The sequence below is a fragment of the Phodopus roborovskii genome, unplaced genomic scaffold (genome assembly GCF_943737965.1).
Source record: "Phodopus roborovskii unplaced genomic scaffold, PHOROB, whole genome shotgun sequence".
NCBI classification, from domain to species: domain Eukaryota; kingdom Metazoa; phylum Chordata; class Mammalia; order Rodentia; family Cricetidae; genus Phodopus; species Phodopus roborovskii.
This window is the reverse complement of record NW_026126433.1, coordinates 32,629,055-32,647,971: the sequence shown is the minus strand read 5'-3', so window position 1 is coordinate 32,647,971 and position 18,917 is coordinate 32,629,055. Positions and strand designations below refer to the sequence as shown.

The 18,917-nt window shown below is 37.5% G+C and overlaps 1 protein-coding gene across 1 annotated transcript in view; it reads left to right on the top strand.

The window, feature by feature from the left end:
- Positions 1 to 18,917, top strand: part of Klhl20 (kelch like family member 20) — a 43,789-nt gene extending 24,872 nt beyond the window's left edge. The window contains exons 4-12 of the mRNA XM_051186082.1: positions 370 to 528; positions 1,664 to 1,758; positions 4,000 to 4,115; positions 7,188 to 7,371; positions 8,826 to 8,969; positions 9,708 to 9,841; positions 11,758 to 11,966; positions 13,489 to 13,595; positions 16,903 to 18,917. Of these exons, the coding sequence (XP_051042039.1) occupies positions 370 to 528; positions 1,664 to 1,758; positions 4,000 to 4,115; positions 7,188 to 7,371; positions 8,826 to 8,969; positions 9,708 to 9,841; positions 11,758 to 11,966; positions 13,489 to 13,595; positions 16,903 to 16,987 (1,233 nt within the window). The 3' untranslated portion in view covers positions 16,988 to 18,917. The remainder of the gene's footprint in view (positions 1 to 369; positions 529 to 1,663; positions 1,759 to 3,999; positions 4,116 to 7,187; positions 7,372 to 8,825; positions 8,970 to 9,707; positions 9,842 to 11,757; positions 11,967 to 13,488; positions 13,596 to 16,902) is intronic.

Sequence of the window (18,917 nt, the reverse complement as noted above, 5' to 3'; positions counted from 1 at the left end):
AACTGCGTCCATAATGTTTCTGCCCTTTTAGCATCTAATCTTCCTATGAAAGCTTTTCCTGGCATTTTATATGTCTCCTATCATTATGAAGCTTTAATTTAATATGATTATGTATTTTATTTATTTTGAATATGAAATTTTATTTTATTCATTAATTTTTAAGGGAAAACTTATAAAATAAATAACAATTAGCTTTTATAACTTTATGTGTGTTTTCTATTCTCTTTCTCTTTTTGAAACTTTTATTTTCCTCCTTGTCTTAAACATTAACTCCATTGTAGAATATAATTTTGCCTTGTAACAAAAAAAATAGATAAAGGCAAAAAAATGTGCTTATAGGTTCCTTTTTTCCTACCTAAATCTGAGCAGGTAATGGAGAGTGAAGAATTTATGTTGCTTCCAGCCAACCAACTGATTGACATAATATCTAGTGATGAGCTCAATGTTCGGAGTGAAGAACAAGTGTTCAATGCAGTGATGGCCTGGGTCAAATACAGTATTCAGGAAAGACGTCCTCAGTTACCCCAGGTAAGAGCCAAAATGCTTCTCTGAGAAATTGCTTTGTACTAGATGACAATTATGTACTTGTCTTGCAGAAACAAAACAAAACAAAAAAACAAAAACAAAAAAAAAAACAGTCCTTGTTTCCATATGGTCTAGGCAATAAGCCTTTAGAAATATTTGGGTGTTTATTGTTGTGGACTTATTGCTCCTATCTGTTTGGGATTCATTCTGTTTGAACTGTTACACAACTCAGAAATTATGTAAAATTACAAAAGAACACAAGAAAGTATCTGCTCCATAGCTTGGAAGTTCTACCACACTTTGAACAGTAAGTGATTGAATTGGAACTGAGCGGTCACATATTTAAGATTCATTCTTGTCGCGACTATAGTCTCATCCTTATTCAGAGGAGATACATTCCAAGGACACCTAAAACCTTCAAACCACATACATACATACATACATACATAGTCTATGATAATGTTTTACTTATAAATTAGGTTCAATGAAGATTAAGAGTAACTATAAATAGAATATTTATAATAGTATACTATAATAAAAGTAACTTACAGAATTTTTATTTTTGGAATTTTTCATTTATTATTATCTGACCAAAGTTGACAAGCAATAACTGAAAATGCAGAAAGCAAAATTGAAGATATGGGGGAAAATGCATTTTTAAAGATTTATTTATTTATTACTTTCATGTATGAGTTTTTTGCCTTCATGTATATATTTACACCATGTGTGTGCCTGGTGCCCACAAAGGTCAGAATAGGGCTTTGGATTCCTTGGGATTAGAGTTACAGACAGTTGTGAGCTGCTGTGTGGGTGCTGGGCATTATGACCAAGTCCTCTGTAAGATGAGCCATCTCTTCAGCCCTGGAAAGTATGTTCTGAGAGTTTATAACTTATTGTTGAAAGCTAACAGTAACATTTTAAAGTGATGCTAGCATGTTTTTAGTTTTGTAACTAGTCTACATCACTAAATTGATAGAATAAATTTTACATCTACTCTTTATCATGTTCACCCTTCTGTACTTATTATGTCCAATTAGATCCAAAAACTCTTGACTACACAGTCAGTAAGCATGAGTCATTACCCTCCCAAGAAATTGTAATGGGTGCTCATGCCTTAATTGTGTTTATTATCTCATAGGTGCTGCAACATGTTCGCCTACCTTTGCTTAGTCCCAAGTTCCTGGTGGGCACCGTAGGCTCTGATCCCCTCATTAAAAGTGATGAAGAATGCAGGTATGAGTGGATGAGAAATTTCAACAACTGCTCAGTCCTGATTTCTGTTACTCTCCTTACTGATATTGCTCCTGAAATATTGTATGTCTTATGCCAAAACCAGGACAGTATTTAACAAGTTTTTATTCTGGGGTAGGGTTAAAGGGAGAAGGAAAGGAGAACTGAATTTCCAGTATTCTGTTCCCCTAGGAGTTTTTGTTGTTTTTTTATTAAATAATTATTTATTTTTATTTTATGTGCTTGGTATTTTCCCTGCGTGTATGTCTGTCAGTGTGAATTGAGGCCCCTGGAACTGGAGTTGCAGACAGTTGTGAACTACCTTATAGACAGAGTTAAAAAGCCCTGCCCCTCCCATGGTAGTTTTGGGAAGGTCATTGATAGAGCTCAGTGAAGTCATTTCCAAATAGTCTTAAGAATGAAGACCTTGCTGATTTACTGAGCTATCTCTGTAATAGATACATGCTTTATTTAATTGATCTCTCTGTTTGGCAGATTTTAAGTTTTATTTTCACATTGAAACCTTTTGGCATTTTAGCAATGCCCCCTCACTAGTAGATTCCAAATATAAGTAAGAGAATCAGCCAGTACTCATAACTACTCAAATTACACTGTCTATTGTGCCTTCTCTTGCCAATAAAGAAATTATCCCAGATTCTAGTACATAAGTGGGACATACAATCCATTGCATTTCTTCTGTGACCTCAGGCTTGTCATTAATGAGAAATGCAACAGTTGAGATTAAATGTTTGTCTTTTAAATTTGAAAGAGTGCATGTTTGGGGTAGGGAGTACTGATGAGATAGCTCAGGGGTAAAGTAGCTTACTACAGTGCCTGAAAATTTGTGTTCAATCCAAAAACCCATATGGTAGAAGAACAGAACTGACTCCTGCACACTCATGCTGTGATACTCGCATCGCATACACATAAATAAATGTTAAAAAGAAAACTTTAAAGTTTGTAAAAGTAGAGCAGAATAGATCACTAGCAGTCAATTTCCCTAGTTATGGGAATAACAGAAGGGAAATATGTAAGTTACACAGGATGAAATATGAAGAAACAGTTCAGGGCTATCCCTCCCTCAAGTAAGCTTAAATCAGATTATATTGATCCTGATAGGAAAAGTAAAATACTTGTGTAGTCACTTTTGAAAGTTGGCTGCTGGCCATCAGCACTAGACAGCACTTACTCTGTGCTATAGCTCCTTAATCTATATAGAATGAGAGAATCAGTTCCTTTCCATAAGTCTATTAATTACCTGAGTGCATATATTAAAAGTTTAAAACAGAAACTAGAAGGTCACCAAATTGTTGCTGTTAATTCGGTGTTGGATGCTCAGTGTTATCTGTGCTGTAGTCTGTCTAGAACCTTTGACTAGAATAGAATCAGTCTTTAAGTTTGGGGAACTAGAAAAAATTCTTAATGTTTGGTTTGACTTCCCTTTAATTTTTGTTTTCTGTTAATTTTGTTACTAGGATAAATAAATTAAGAAGAGAAAAATGCATTTTTGGGTTATGCATGGCAACAATCATGTATGAATTGTTTAGTGTAGTGTAAAAACTGAGAAATTAAAACACATAGTAGTTAAGAGCACATTTGGAGTTGAAGTATAACAGTATAGTAGAGTTCACATAAATCAATCACTGAATCACCTAAAAAAATTATGTACAGAATATTGGTATATATATATATAATCTCTAGGCTATGCTCTTGAAGGAACATTGGGAAACTTTTTGTTCATGTCAGTAAACTAGTTGTATTAAACCATTCATATGATACTAGCTAGTACCTTAGTATTAATGTCCCAAAGTACTTTTTGGCCCAGTTTTATTACTGTCTTAATTTAGCAGATACCTACTGCTCTTACTCATGTGGTCCTTCCCCAATTGCTTGTAGAACCTAATAAAATGTATTAGAAAATACTGACTATTGAGTTTGACTTTTTTTTTTTTTTTATGAAGGGCAGGTCATGTAAGATATTGTCTACTCTGTGATTGTCGAGGTTTAGGTTAGAATTTGCCTCAAGTATGAAGTTATAGTAGAAATGCCAATCAACTCAGAATTCCTAGTGTGACTTTCATCATGGTTTCATGTTTGTGCCAATTTTTGTATTGACTGGCAACAAGGATTTGGTTTAACTTGTGCTTGTTCTCTTTTGTCAACATGATTTCTTACACCATATAGAGACTTAACTTGTAACATTATTTAACCATTTGGAATAAATGAAAAGTTTCTTTTCTACAGAGACTTGGTAGATGAGGCTAAAAACTACCTCCTATTGCCTCAAGAACGACCACTAATGCAAGGACCAAGGACGAGACCTCGGAAACCTATTCGATGTGGAGAAGTGCTTTTTGCAGGTGTCGATCTTTTTTGTTTGTTTAGGTTTTTGTTTTCTTTAAGATAAAATCTCACCGTATAACCCAAGCTGTCCTGGAACTTTCTGTGTAGTATAGTCTCAAACCCATGGTTCTCCCACTTCAGCCTCCCAGTGCTAGAATTGTAACTTCCATCTATATACTGCCATACCTAGTACAGCTTGAACTTTAATATACTGTGATTAAACCAAACAGTTTCATATACTTTGAATAATCATTTAGATTATTTAGTTATGATATCTGCTGTCATAATATACACATAGTAAGTCAACAGTGCTAGTCTTCAAGAGTACTCTTGAAAATCCATCTAAAAGTATCATACAATGTATGCTTGTTGCATGCATTAGTCCATATACCAAAATGCAGATCACTTCATAATTACATGTAGTTTCCAAAAACATTATTTTACTTTAAAGACATTCCTGATTGTTTTGAAATTGGTTGTGCTGCAGACAATTTGATATATTACTTTACTGCTACTGTTGCCTCTAAATGTTTGAACCCTTCCTTTTGGGGCCACTTTATTGTATCCAAGTATATCAGTCACTATAAATGTTGCTCTAACAAGGTGTCTGATGAGAAGAAACTTAAGGGAAGAAAGGATTATTTGAGCTTATAGTTTAGGGGTATAACCCATCCCGATGAGGAAGGCATGGTGGTAAGAGTGCCTCTCAACTGTGGCAGCAGGAACATGAAGCAACTGGTCATACTGGCTCTGCAATCAGGAAGCAGAGAGAGTGGATATTGATGCTTAACTTACTTTACCCACTTTTTTTCTTTTTATCCAATCCCTGACCCTCATCCATGGAATGGTACCATCCACATTCAGGCTGGTACCACCTCCTTAGCTGCTTGTATCACCACCCACCTTAGCTGGACATATCTGGGAACACCCTCATAGACACACCCAGAGATGTGTCTTCTAGGTGATTCTAAGGATTGGCTGTCTCTGATCTGAAAAAATATGAAGCCAACAATACTTCAAAATCATGTCAGTATTCAGAAATTTTACAGTTTGGAACATTTCAGATTAAAGCTGTTTATTCTTAGTGATATTTTTTATTATTATTATTATTATTTTCAAGACAGCATTTCTCTGTGTAATAGCCTTAGCTGTTCTAGAACTTGCTTTGTAGACCAGGCTGGCTTTGAACTAATAGAAATCTGCCTGTCTTTGTCTCCTACATGCTGGGATTAAAGGTTCGCTCCACTACCGAGACTGCATTCATTTCTTGATTTTACTCTTAGTTTTCATTGTGCTTAATGGTGCCTGCAAAGTTTGTGTAGACTTCTTTGTTGTAATACATGTTGGACAAACCTATATAAAGTAATTGTACATTAACATTACATATATACAAAGTATATGGCCCCTTTTCTGAATATATTTATTTAGGTGCATGCTATTTAACAGAAATTAAGAGTTCCCAGGTTTGGTATTTCTTTTTAATAATTACAACTTAGTACACCACAGCAAATGGCTTAATAGAAATCTGTCTTTTCAGCTGGGTTTGGTGGTGCATGCCTTTAATCCCAGCATTCGGGAAGCAGAGGCAGGTGGATCTCTGTGAGTTCAAGGCCAGCCTGGTCTACAAAGTGAGAAACACTGTCTCAAAAATAACAAAAAACAAAACAAAAAAAACTGAAAAAAAGAAAGAAAAAAACCCTGTCTTTTCATAGTTCTGTAGTCTGGAATTCAAAACCAAGGTAGCAGCAGCATTGGCTGCCACTGAGACCTCCATCCTCCATATGCAGAGTGTCTTTCTCTATGTTCATGGCCTCACATGGCCTTTTCTCTGGATGCAGAGGCAGGATGAGAGAACTCTGACCTCTTTTCCTCTCATTGGTCCTACTTTAATGGCCCACCTTTATGGCCTCATTTCACTTGAGTTACCTCCTTAAAGGCAGCCTCCAAACAGTCACAGTGGGACTTTGGCTTCAATGTATGGTTTTTGGGGAGCCACAGTTAAGTCTCCAATATCTAATTATGTCATCCATGGTTGACATGGGAGTCATAGTGCACAAAGTCACCATGAGGCAGTGGAACTAACAAACTATGTCTTGGACTTCTCTAAGTTAACAGCCAAAATTTAAATTTTGTTCCTGAAGGATCCATTTTTTGCCTTTTGATATTGAAGAATACCACTTATTAAGTACCATTTATTTGATGTGAAACCATACAGTCCAATACAAAGCTGGCTTGAATAACTTTCCACCATGTAGTTGTACCAGAGATTTAATGATTAGGCTATTTGATTGATCTCAAAGATTATGGACCCTCACATTTCCAGCCTAGGGCCGTTTAAGATGTTTTCTCTGATATTGAAATTCCTTGTATATGCCCATTTACACAATTCACATTTCAGCAAATTACTGTATACAAAACTTGCTGTGGCTCAGTACTAGGTGACTCTTCTGATTTAAATGAAATGACAGTAAAGTAAAATTTTATCACATTGTGATTTGAAATAAAGAAAGTGAACTTTATTCTATGATTAACAGTGTAAATCATAACTTTCAAAAAAAAAAAAAGAAAAAAGTGAACTTTGGTGCTTTTAATGTATCTCGGGGGTTTATTTCACACCATGTAAAAACTAGTAGTTCCAAAGTGTTTTGAGCATAAAATAACCTTGTATTTTTTTAAGCTTCAGAATCACTCATATTATATTGAAATGGGGATGATTTGAAAGAAAAACAAATTTAGCATATCTGCCATTACCACAGCACCCCCTGCCCCAAGGTCATTAAGAAAAGGATAATGGAACTTGGCTTGGCAGTTATTTTAAATCTCACTCACTGTATTAGTCTACCCTGGCTGCCATAACAAAATACCGAGGACTTAGTAGTTAAGACAAAAGAAAGGCATTTTGTTACAGTTCTGGAGACTGGAATCCAAGATCAATGTTATAGCCCAGTGACTGTTGATGATTTTTGGTGACTATAACTTGTTCTTGACCTGTTTCTACATGTGCCTGGTCACATAAGCATTAGGTCACAATGAGGTTAGCAGTCTTCCTTAGGACAGGTATTCTCTTAACCATCTCTGTCCCTTCCTAGTTGGTGGTTGGTGTAGTGGAGATGCTATTTCCAGTGTTGAACGGTATGATCCACAGACCAATGAGTGGCGAATGGTAGCTTCCATGAGTAAAAGGCGATGTGGAGTTGGAGTCAGTGTTCTTGATGACCTATTATATGCGGTAGGCGGCCATGATGGATCCTCGTATCTCAATAGTGTTGAAAGGTAAGGTAATTTGAAAGAAGTCCATATTGGTCCTATGATTTTGTTTGAGATATTAATTAAGAAACAGGTGTGACTTACTATTTTAGTATTACATCTGTGAAACCAGTTAACATCTAGACTTCTTAGAATGACACACGAGACCTTTGTGATCTGATCTCTACCAGTCTTTCTGGTATCTTCCCTGTTGGACACCATTCACTAAGCATACTACTGCAGATACAACAAATTGCTACAGCTCTTTGGACATACTGTCTTGTCTTTTTCTATCCCTTCGTATATGCATTCTGTTCTTCCCTGAAATATTTTTGACCATTTAAGGCTTATAAGATTTGCAGTGTTACTTCTTTCATAAAACCTCTGACTACAGATGAGTTACTCATTCCTCTGCTCTTTCATAAGTATTTTAAGCATGCTTGTACATACCTTACTACTCAATTGTTGAGGTACCTGGCACATTAGAACTCTACAATATTTTTTAAGTTTCTTATTGCCACGCATTCTCCTTCATTAAGCTGTGTTGACCTACAATAATTTGTCATATTTCCATAGCATATCTGTAAAATCCGGTATATGCAGTTCTGGATATTGGTTCTAGACATGGAATAGCTAAAACAACAAAAACAAATAAAAGCAGAAGGGTTGGCTGTATAGATGGTGGGTGCAAGATGACAGGAAGAGTGACATTTAGACATGAATTAGTGGACTAAATAAATCAAAGTACAAATGACTACATATAGGTTAACAATTAATATAAATAATATAATATAAATATAATATAAATATAATATAAATAATATAAATAAATGTATAAAATGTAACCAAGGTAGTGCACAGAGGCAAATATATGAACTATATGTTACATGCATTTGAAAGTAAGAAAAGTTTAAAGTAACAGGTGACATGCATATATAATTCCAGTGCTTGGGAGGCAAACAGGAGAGGATCACAAATTTGAGGCCATTCTGAGCTACATAGTGAGACACAGTCAAACAGAAAAAAGAAAGAAAAAGCAAATTGTGTTTTTAAATCAAGAAGTTATAAAGAAGCCAAGTAGTGGTAATACACACCTCTAATCCCAGCACTTGGGAGGCAGAGGCAGGCAGATCTCTGAGTTCGAGGCCAGCCTGATCTGCAGAGTGAATTGAAAGACAAACAAACAAACAAACAAAAATAACCCATTTATATTAACCTATATTTTGCCTTGTAGCTTTTTATCTTTCTTCCATCTTGTACCTCCTGTTTTCTCTGTGTGTCCTCTGATGGTCATATCTTCCTCTCTCTCTCTCTCTCTTTTCTGCCCATAAGTCACACCTAACCTCTTTCTGCCTCTTTAGTAAACCAATCAGAAGGCTCTTTAGCAAAGACACATCTTCACAGTGTACAGAAATAGTTATTCCATAACAAAATACCACAAACACAACCTGTAATACAAACTCTCAATGTGTTCTTTGCAGATATGACCCCAAAACTAACCAATGGAGCAGTGACGTGGCCCCTACAAGCACCTGCAGGACAAGCGTTGGTGTGGCAGTACTTGGAGGTTTTCTCTATGCTGTGGGTGGACAGGATGGTGTCTCTTGTCTCAATATTGTTGAGAGGTGATTTATTTTTAATCAAAATAATTTTCAACTTTTTTAATGGACAGTGTTCTTTTTGCATTTCTATGTAGCCGTAAATGGCCTAGAGCTTGCTATGAGAAAGGGAAAGAGCCCATGTGTGTGTGTGTGTGTTTGTGTGGGGGGAGGGGGGCGGGGTGAGAAGATGACTTTGTGGGAGTGGTTCTCTCCTACCATTTTATAGCCCCCCCACCATGTATTCTTTAATTGATAAAAATACATTTATGGTAAACATGAAATATTTAAACTGTAGGATAGCTAAGTCAAACTAATTAACTGATGTATTAATACCCTACATACTTTGGGGGGTTGGGTGAAAACTTAAAATATACACTCAATTTCAACAGTACCTACTCACCATGTTGTACTTTAAAGGTCTTGAACTTATTCTTTGACCAGCGTCTCTCTGATCCTGCCAACCCCTCATTGCAAGAGGAGTCTATTCTACTCTTTGCTTCTATATTAGACTAATTTTAGATCACATGGTATTTTTCTTCATGTGTTGATTTATTTCACTTAACAAAACATCCCCACATGTTCTTCCTGTCGTCACAAATGACAAAGTCTGGTTTTTCAAAAGCTGAATAGTGAGGGGGGTGTGCTTGAGTACACATATATTTTTTAAGCTATGGTAAATCTCTGTGTCCATTATATCCCTTCTGATTTCAGACCAGTGAAAACTATTTGGACTAATACAAATATGTTTTTTCCTTCCTGCAGGTATGATCCAAAGGAGAACAAGTGGACTCGGGTGGCTTCTATGAGTACTAGAAGACTAGGAGTTGCTGTGGCTGTGTTGGGAGGGTTCTTATATGCTGTAGGTGGCTCTGATGGAACATCTCCACTCAACACAGGTTAGTCCCCCAACTAAGGCAGTCTGAGTCCCAAAAGCAGCATATTTCTCTGGGGAGAGTCCCTCTCTATACTAGCTGGATTGTGTGTCAATTGGACACAAGCTAGATTCATCAGAGAGAAAGAAGCCTCAGATAAGGAAATATCTTCATGAGATCCAGCTGTAAGGCATTTTCTCAATTAATGATCAGTGGGAAAGGGCCCAGTCTATTGTGGTTGTGGCCATCCCTGGGCTGGTGGTCCTGGGAAGAAAGCAGACTAAGCAAGCCAGAGGAAGCAAGCCAGTAAGCAGCACTCCTCCATGGCCTCTGCATCAGCCCTGCCTCCAGGGCTGTTTGAGTTCCTGTCTTGATTTCCTCTAATAATGGACTATGATCTGAAAGTGTAAGCTAAATAAACCCTTTCCTCCCTAACTTGTTCTTTGGTCATGGTATTCCATTGCATCAATAGAAACCCTAACTAAGATACTCTCTATACAGAATATAAAGAGCTCAGGTTATTTTATAATTTTCAATATAACATCTTTATTAATTATTTGAGAATTGCATGCAGTATATTTTTATTATGTTCACCTTCCTACTCCTCCCAGATTTCACCCCACCTCCCCACCCCTCAACTTCATTTATCCTCTTTTTCTTTTTTTAATAACTCCTGAGTCTAATTTGTTCTGCTCATATATTCATGAGTGTATTATGTATTTTTTAAGAAAATTTTTCTTTTTTCTCTATAGGAAAATGCAACACATAACTTCTAGTATGTTTCCTGAAATTTTCTTCTTCTGCATACTTTATAAGCTTATATTGAATTTTAAAAAAAGAAGTCTGGGGCTGCAGAGATAGCTCAGGGGTTAATAGCACTTGTTCTTGCAGAGGACCCAGGTTCAGTTCCCAGTACCCACATGGTGGCTCACAACCATCTGTAACAACAGTTCCAGGAGATCTGTTGAGGACACCAGGCATGCACATGGTATGCATACATACATGAAGGCAAAACACTTACACATTAAATAAATAAATGGATAAATAAGATGTATGACACAATCAAAAGAAAACAAATCTTCTTTCTAAATAGAGTGACTTCCCCTCCTCCCATAATCACAATCTGCCCTCAATTTAAAAAAAAAAAATCATTCTTTTAATATAAGAATAAATAAAACTGTCGGGTGATGGTGGCGCCAGGTGGAAGCAGAGGTAGGCAGATCTTCATGAGTTCAAAGCCAGCCTGATCTGCAGAGCAAATTCCAGGACAGCCAGAGCTATACATAGAGACCCTATCTCAAAAAAAAAAAAAAAAAAAAAAAAAAGGAAAGAAAGAAAGGAAGGAAGAGTAAAACCTTAGAACTACAAGCTTCTTTGCCTTTTCTGTCTAGACATAATGGGTATTTTCATCTAAGGGTATGTCAGTGGCACACCCATGAGATTCATTGTTATGTATCTTCAGTGGGTTAAAAGACACTAGCATGAGAGAGCATGCCTGTAACCCCAACACTTGGGAGGTAGAAACATGAGGATCATGAGTTTGAGGCTAGCCTGAGCTATATAATGAGTTCATGAGTTCTAGACATGTACCACAGAGTAAGACCCCATCAAAAAAAAGCAAAACATGAATAAATAAGTAATTAAATAAGGAGTACAGGAGTACAGAAGCTGTCCAATTATAACAATAAAATTTTAGTACTAAACTCTTCTTAAAATCATAATCTAGTTCCACCCCATTGGAAGATAATGATCACATATAATTAATTATGTAGCCAAACTAGAACTTAAAACATATCCTTTCCTCAGAGGATGACTGCAAGAAACTGGTTCCCAATCAGATTTACTAAAAATAAATAAATGTCATCAATGTCATCCAAGTTTTAGTGGCTATGAAGAGATCTGATGAATAGTCGTTTACTGGTCTTTTCTGTTCACTGCAGTGGAGCGCTACAATCCTCAGGAAAACAGATGGCACACTATAGCCCCTATGGGGACCCGAAGGAAACACCTAGGTTGTGCAGTGTACCAGGACATGATCTATGCTGTAGGAGGGAGAGATGATACCACGGAACTTAGCAGTGCTGAAAGATACAACCCCAGAACTAACCAGTGGTCTCCCGTGGTGGCCATGACATCTCGCAGGAGTGGAGTAAGTACCAGCTACTGAGAGCTCTGAGCTTTGAAAACAAGCCCTGAGAGGGAGATGTGCAGAAGGAATGCTCTGAACTGTGAGCTACCCTAGGACACTGAAGAGGTGAAGTGCTGATCTCTGTATGCTTTATTTTCAGTTGTCTCAGCTGTCAAGATGCTTTTAGACAAAACAAGAAAGAAAAGGACAAAAAACCCCAAACCATTGTATTTATTTTGATTATTTCTAACTCCAGTAGCTAAATATTTTCTATCCATTTATGTATTTAATTATGTAGGTTTTTTTATTATTATTTGTCTTCTATCAGTTACTTCTCTGGAAGTTATCTTCCCTATATCATCTACTCCCCTATTTAACTTCTGTATATTAGCACTAACTATTCCTATGTAATATTTCTATCTGTTTTTTCCAAGTAGACTTTGCATACTAATGCAACTATTTAGGTAAAAACATCTCTGCCCCTCTATATGTCTTCCATAACTGGTTTGAGTCTGCCCCATCTGCAGTGGAGGCCAGATCTGGCTGAATGTTGTCATGTTCTCAACCATGAATGAATGGCCTGTCACTAAAAGATGTCAAGGGTGGAACATAAAAGCCTCCCTTCTGGGAATGTTTGTCTCAGTGAAACCTAACCTATTAGCCACTAATCATAGCAGGAGTCCATCAATGTAGGATACATACACAACAGGAAAGAGAACAGTCCCTAAGGACTCCATTATCTGAAGATTAAAAGGAGCAAATTCTGGTTTGTAAAAGTCAAGGGGCCTTGCAGAAAAGCACCAGCAAGTGAAAGACTCATATATTTGTGGCTTTTTATTACTGGAAATTTACAGATTTTTAGTTATGCTCCTGTCATTCTCATTGCCCCATTTTGATTATATTTTCATTCATTTAGAAGGTAGAAATGTCTATAAAATTCTCCTTGTAGAGCTCTCAGTCTAGGGAAGGAAACAAATGTTATAATAGCTACAGTAAAGGTGTGCTGTAGTGGTGTGTATGATAGAAGGGTATGTGTACTATTTCAGAGACTAACAGTTAATCCAGTGTTACTAGAGCATAGAGTACATTAGGAGGTAGGGAGGTGTAGGAGGTGAAGCCAAATGTGGTGGCCTGAGTAACGTTGTAGATCTTACATCTGTCATCCAGCAGAAGGGAGGCTAAGAAGTTTCTGAACAGGAGTGACATGTTTATATTTGTATTTTTAAGGATATCTTAGTAACAATTTAGAAAGTAGATTAGAATAAGGAAACCAGAAGTGGGAGCAGTTTGGAGGTTCTTGTTCATACCTAGTGAATGGTTTTCTAAATTTTGCAAATACATCTTCTGATTCTCGTGTACCTAATACTTAGTAATTAGATCCATAATTTAACGATTCCCATAATTTCATAGATTACTGCTACTTTTTCTTTCCGAATTCATATAAACTATAAAATGAAACCATAAGAGATTTGAGTAGTCTGTCTAGAGACAGTCTAACATTTCCAGTGGTTGTCTCAAAAGGTACTGTGCTTTGCTCTTACAGGTTGGTCTGGCAGTGGTCAATGGACAGCTCATGGCAGTAGGAGGCTTTGATGGTACAACATACTTGAAGACCATTGAAGTTTTTGACCCAGATGCCAATACATGGAGGTAATCCTTAGACTGTTGCAAGTCTTTTCATTACCGACTTGTCATCATGAGCTTGAGAAAGAGCATGACCTCCAAAACTGGGATAGTCAGTTCACTGAAGTCCTCCTGTGGTTCCCTGAAGGAGGCTGAGGTAACCCAGATATGATGTTGCTCTAAAGTATCTGATAGGAAGTCCCAATAGTCTTCTAATTACCCTCTCATTTTACATAAGTAGAGGTGAGGAAAACAATAATATCATTTCTATTCTCATCACTTCCTGCCAGCGAAACCAGAGCAGCCAAGAAAATGAAAGCTGTGCTTTAAAAAGCCAGTGACATTATTAGAGCAGAACCTGGCCTTCAGTCCTCAGTTTGTCTTTACATTCTTGTTTTTGAGAATCCTTATGTCTAGGGGGTAGAAATGCAGTTACTTTCAAAAAATATTTGAAAACCTATTCCTTCTTTAGCTTTTAAAACTATTGATGAAGTCTTCTGTTGTGAAATCCAGTCTGTTTTGATGACTACTTTTAGATAGGAAGCTACATCTTAATTTCTGAGAGTTTAACTATGTTAAACTTCATTTTACATATTTTATGTCTCTTTTAAATCCTCAGGCCAGGTTTGGGCACAGTGGTAGAGTACATGCCTAGCTGGATGAGAGCCTGGGCTCAACCTCTAGCACTTTCCCTATCTCAAAGTCCAAAGGCAGATGTTAAGCAAGCTCTCCCTCCCTCTCACAGAGAGTGAAATCACTTTCTTGGGATTCTCTATGGCTGAATAGTCACAATGCTAAGGTCAGATTAATAACAAAACAGGACTTTTTGCTCAAACGTTATATTTTCCATGAGTGTGTCCATTAGACTTACTGAGTATTCTGATCCCTGAAGAAACAAATGTGAAGAAGACAAAGTCCTTTCAGTCCTGGGTGGCAGTGCTGTGTGCTTAGCAAGAAAAGAAAGGGCCTAGGCTGACAGGGAGGAATGTCTGTCTGTAAAGGGTGGCCAGGGAAGCCTCACTGAAATGATAAGGTTTGCACAAAGACAAACCTGCCATTTGTGGAATGTTTTCTTCTTCATATAGTTTTTTTTTAATAGGAATTTAGAGTAAGCATAATTTAAGAAATAGCTTCATTTACTTCTGTCTCATAGTTGCTATAAATTATGTATAGACTTTCATCAGTAACTATCACTAGAGTTAGTAATGTATGGTAAATAATATTCATGAAATTTTTAAAAATAATCTACAGAGAAGTCAGTATCTAAGTATCTGGAGTTTTAAAAAGTATCTCAAACTTTTTGTTGGTTTGGGTTTTTTGTTTTGCTTCATTTTTTGTTTTTTGGCTTTTTTTTCTCTTTCAAAAGCAATCTTACTTTACATACCCATCCCAGTTCCCTCACCCTCCCCTCCCTCCATGTGTCCCATTAACCCCCCATCCCATTCCACCATCAGTGTCTCTCTCTGTAGCCCTGGCTGTCCTGGAACTTACTATATAGACTACCTATCATCTCTGCCTCCTGAGTACTGGGCTTAAAGGTGTGTGTTACCATGCCAGCCCAAACTTTTTTTATTTTGTTTTTCTTTTAGGCTTTTAGAAGCAGGGTCTCACTGTATAGCCCAAACTAACCTGGAACTTACTCTGCAGCCCAGGATGCCCTCAAACTCACAACAACCCTCCTATCCCAGCCTCCTGAGTGCTGGGATTATAGGCATGGATCACCATGCTTGATTGTTTTGCTTTGTAAGAAAACATCCTTCTGTAGCCCAGGCTGGCCTAGAACTATGTAGGCCAAGATTAGCCTTAAGCTCTGGTAATCGTCTTGCCTCACCCTCCCGTATTCAGTGATTACAGGTATGTGTTACCATACCTGGTGCATATCCTAAATCAATTTTATCTCATTGCTGAATGAGGAGCTAGGGTTTTGTTTTGTTTTGTTTTGTTTTAAACCATGAAAGTCTTCAACTTTGAAGATGATCTTGTTCACAAATCACAAACTAAATGCTTATATGATACTATATAGACAATGAATTAAAAACAAAGAAATGATGGGCTGAAAAGAAAGAAGAGTGGTAAAGTATGTACTGTGCAAGCATGAGGACCTGATTTGATGTACAGATCCACATAAAAAGCCAGATGAGTCGTGGGGGGCAGAGACAAGGTGGATCCCTGGGCTTCCTAACAGGTCAGCCAAGCCTACTTGATGAGTTCCAGGCCATGGAGAGATCTGGTCTCAAAAAACAAACAAGATAGATGTCTGAAAAACGACATCTATGGTGACCTCTGGTCTCCAGACATACGTGCACCTATATACAGGTATACAAAAAGAAATGGAAGGAGGCAGGGAGAAAGGAAGGAAGAAATTGAGCAGCTTGGCTTGGTGGCTTACACCTATAATCCCAACCCTTTGGAAGCTGAGGCAGGAGGCTTTCCATGGGTTTGAAGCAACTAGGCTGGAGTAAGGACAGCTCAAAAATAAAAAAAATAAATAAATAAAAATAATTGGTACAGTGGTATATATCCATAATACCAGCACCTCCACAGCTATAGACCTAGGAATATCCTAGCAAGAACCTGTCTCATAAAATAATGTATTAATTAATAATTGAGAAAACTTTAGGCAAAGAGAAAATGTCTTGGAAAATAAATAGCCGTGCATAAAATTAGAACAAAAACGTAGAACATGAGGTAATGTGTATTAGAAGCCAGTCTGTATGTTGTTCTTTTGTTACAGTTATAGGAATAAAGCTGGGGGGGGGTCATGCATGGTGGTCCCAAGGTAAGGGACCACATGGGAGAGCATAGCAGGTTCCATAGCAGGAGAGATAGAGCTTGAATAAGTTTATTTAGAAAGGGAAGTGAGGGGAAAGGAAAAGAGACATAGAGACACCAGGAACAGAAGAGGAGAAGGGGGGGGGGGAGGAGAGAGACAGAGACAGAGAACTGGAAACAGCAAGGAAAGCAAAGAGCAAAAGAGATTGTTAGGTCTGTCTTTTAAAGGGGTCCTTTATGTCTGCCTTCAGACTAGTACTCATGGAACCCTGGGCTGACAAGAGTACTGCCTGAGGGCGTTCTGCCAGGTGACAGGGGCAGGCCAGCCTAATGCCTGAATCCTTACACTGTGTGTGGAGCTTAGGTGCAAAGGTGAGAGGACAGCCTCATTCCCTGGAGAGCGTTTCAGCCATGGTCTGAATTAGTTCCTCTACTAACTGTTCAATTTGCTTCTGATCTTCGGGAAGTTACATAAAGCTGAAAATGCTGTAAGTGAAGTCTTCATTTAGAAGGAGCAGTGCTTTTTCCAGTCAGAAATATGCTTTTGTTTTTCTCTTTGCAGGTTATATGGAGGAATGAATTACCGTCGGCTAGGAGGTGGTGTCGGAGTTATTAAAATGACACATTGTGAATCCCACATATGGTGAACACAGAAAAGGCCTTGCATACGCTTCTTATATTTGGAAGAGCCTGGACTTGGAAGCTTTGTACAGCTTGAGAAAACATTAGAACAAATTTTATTCTTTGCCGGTGCCTCAGCCTACAGGACTACAAGTCTATTGACGGAACTCACCTGCAGATGCCACCTTTGCACAATACCTTTCCGCTCTCTGCAGAAGAGTATATATTTTTGGCTTTAATTTATCATGGAGTTTTGATGGGTAGTTATGTTTTTGTTTTGTTGACTTGGATCATTTGGGATTTTTTTGTTTGTTTGTTTTTTATTTTTTATTTTTACTTATCCTTTCTACCCTGAGAAAAAAGAAAGAAAAAAATTTCAAGCTGCAAAATGTTTGTTTTCTAGGTTTTGGTTTGATTTTGAAAATACTGATAAGGACAGAAGGGCTATGTATGACCTGGTTGTTACTTCTATTAGACACTATCCATCTACAAAGCTTGCCAGTGATAATGATAGATATGCAAACTATATTTGCTAGTTACCATTCTTGCACTAAATATTAAAATACTCCAAATTGTAAAGGGGACAGGAAATGATCCAATAAGAGCATATGCTGCTTTTGCAAAGGACCCAAGTTCAGTTCCCAGCACCACATCTGGCAGCTCACAACTGTGTGTAACTCCAGCTAGTTCAGTGGCTCTCAGCCTCCCTAATGCTGCAACCCTTTCATATAGTTCCTCATAAAATTATTTTCATTTGCTACTTCATAACTGTAATATTTGCTACTGTTATGAATTATAATGTAAATATCTTATATGCAGGATATCTGATATGCAAACCCTGTTGAAAAGTCTTAGACCACCCCCCCCAGGGGTCATGACCCACAGGTTGAGAACCTCTGAGCTAGGGGCTCCAGGACTCTGTCTGTTCTGGCCTCTGCAGGTACCTGTGTTCCTGTGCATTCATACACACACACACACACACACACACACACACACACACACCACAAGTAATTCAAAGTAAAATTTCTTTTAAATGTAAAAGAAAAAAACAAGAAAACATCTCACTAAATAGGACAATTGAGAAGGAATATTAAATCCATAAAAGCAGGACAAGCTACAGCTTTCATTCACCATGGACGTTTACAACTATCTGACTAAATTGCTTTCTACTCTGTTTCCTTTTTTTCCCTGTAATATTTTTCATAGCATTTCTGCCACGTGCACTTAGGTCTCTGCTCAGTGCCTCTTATAAAAAATAGTGTGAATCTCATTCATTGTCTTGAGAACTCCAGGAAAATCAAGTGCAACTCTTTAAGAGTTTCTGCTTACACATGTTACCACCTGCAACTTTCTTTCCTATCTCCTCATTACCACCAGGGGCCACCAAGGAGAAATGACCTCTCTCCAGCAGTGGATTCTGATTTTCAGTTTACACTGGATGTTCCAGCCTGGTGAATCTGAGCTGACCTTCAGTAACACGCTCCAAAGGAATGATGTCTTCAGTTCACGTTAGCAGTACATGTGAAGGAATGTCAAGCCAGCTAAAGCATCCAATCAGAGCTGGTCTTTATGCTAATTATATTTCACTAGCTCTCATCCCATAGGCCACTATTACTATGTCTTTTAAGTTGCACTTAAAATTTTTAAGGAAATAAATGAAAATTGTAGTGCCTAAGGTCCTCTCCCCATTATAGTCATCTACTGATTTTTCTTTTAGTGTATTTTTCAGGAAAACCTTTGACTGAAACTTTAGCCACAACCAAAAGGAATAACCTTGACCTTCTTCCTCTCCCCTACAACAAAATGTCTGGCAACTTTTTTGTTTACATTTAAACATCATTTGCACCTTTTTCAAGGAAAAAAATAAGTATTTGGTAAACAATTGTTTACATGTATCATTAATGCTTTTTTCTAGCATGTATAACTTTTTAAAATAAAGGTAGTATTTACCATAAA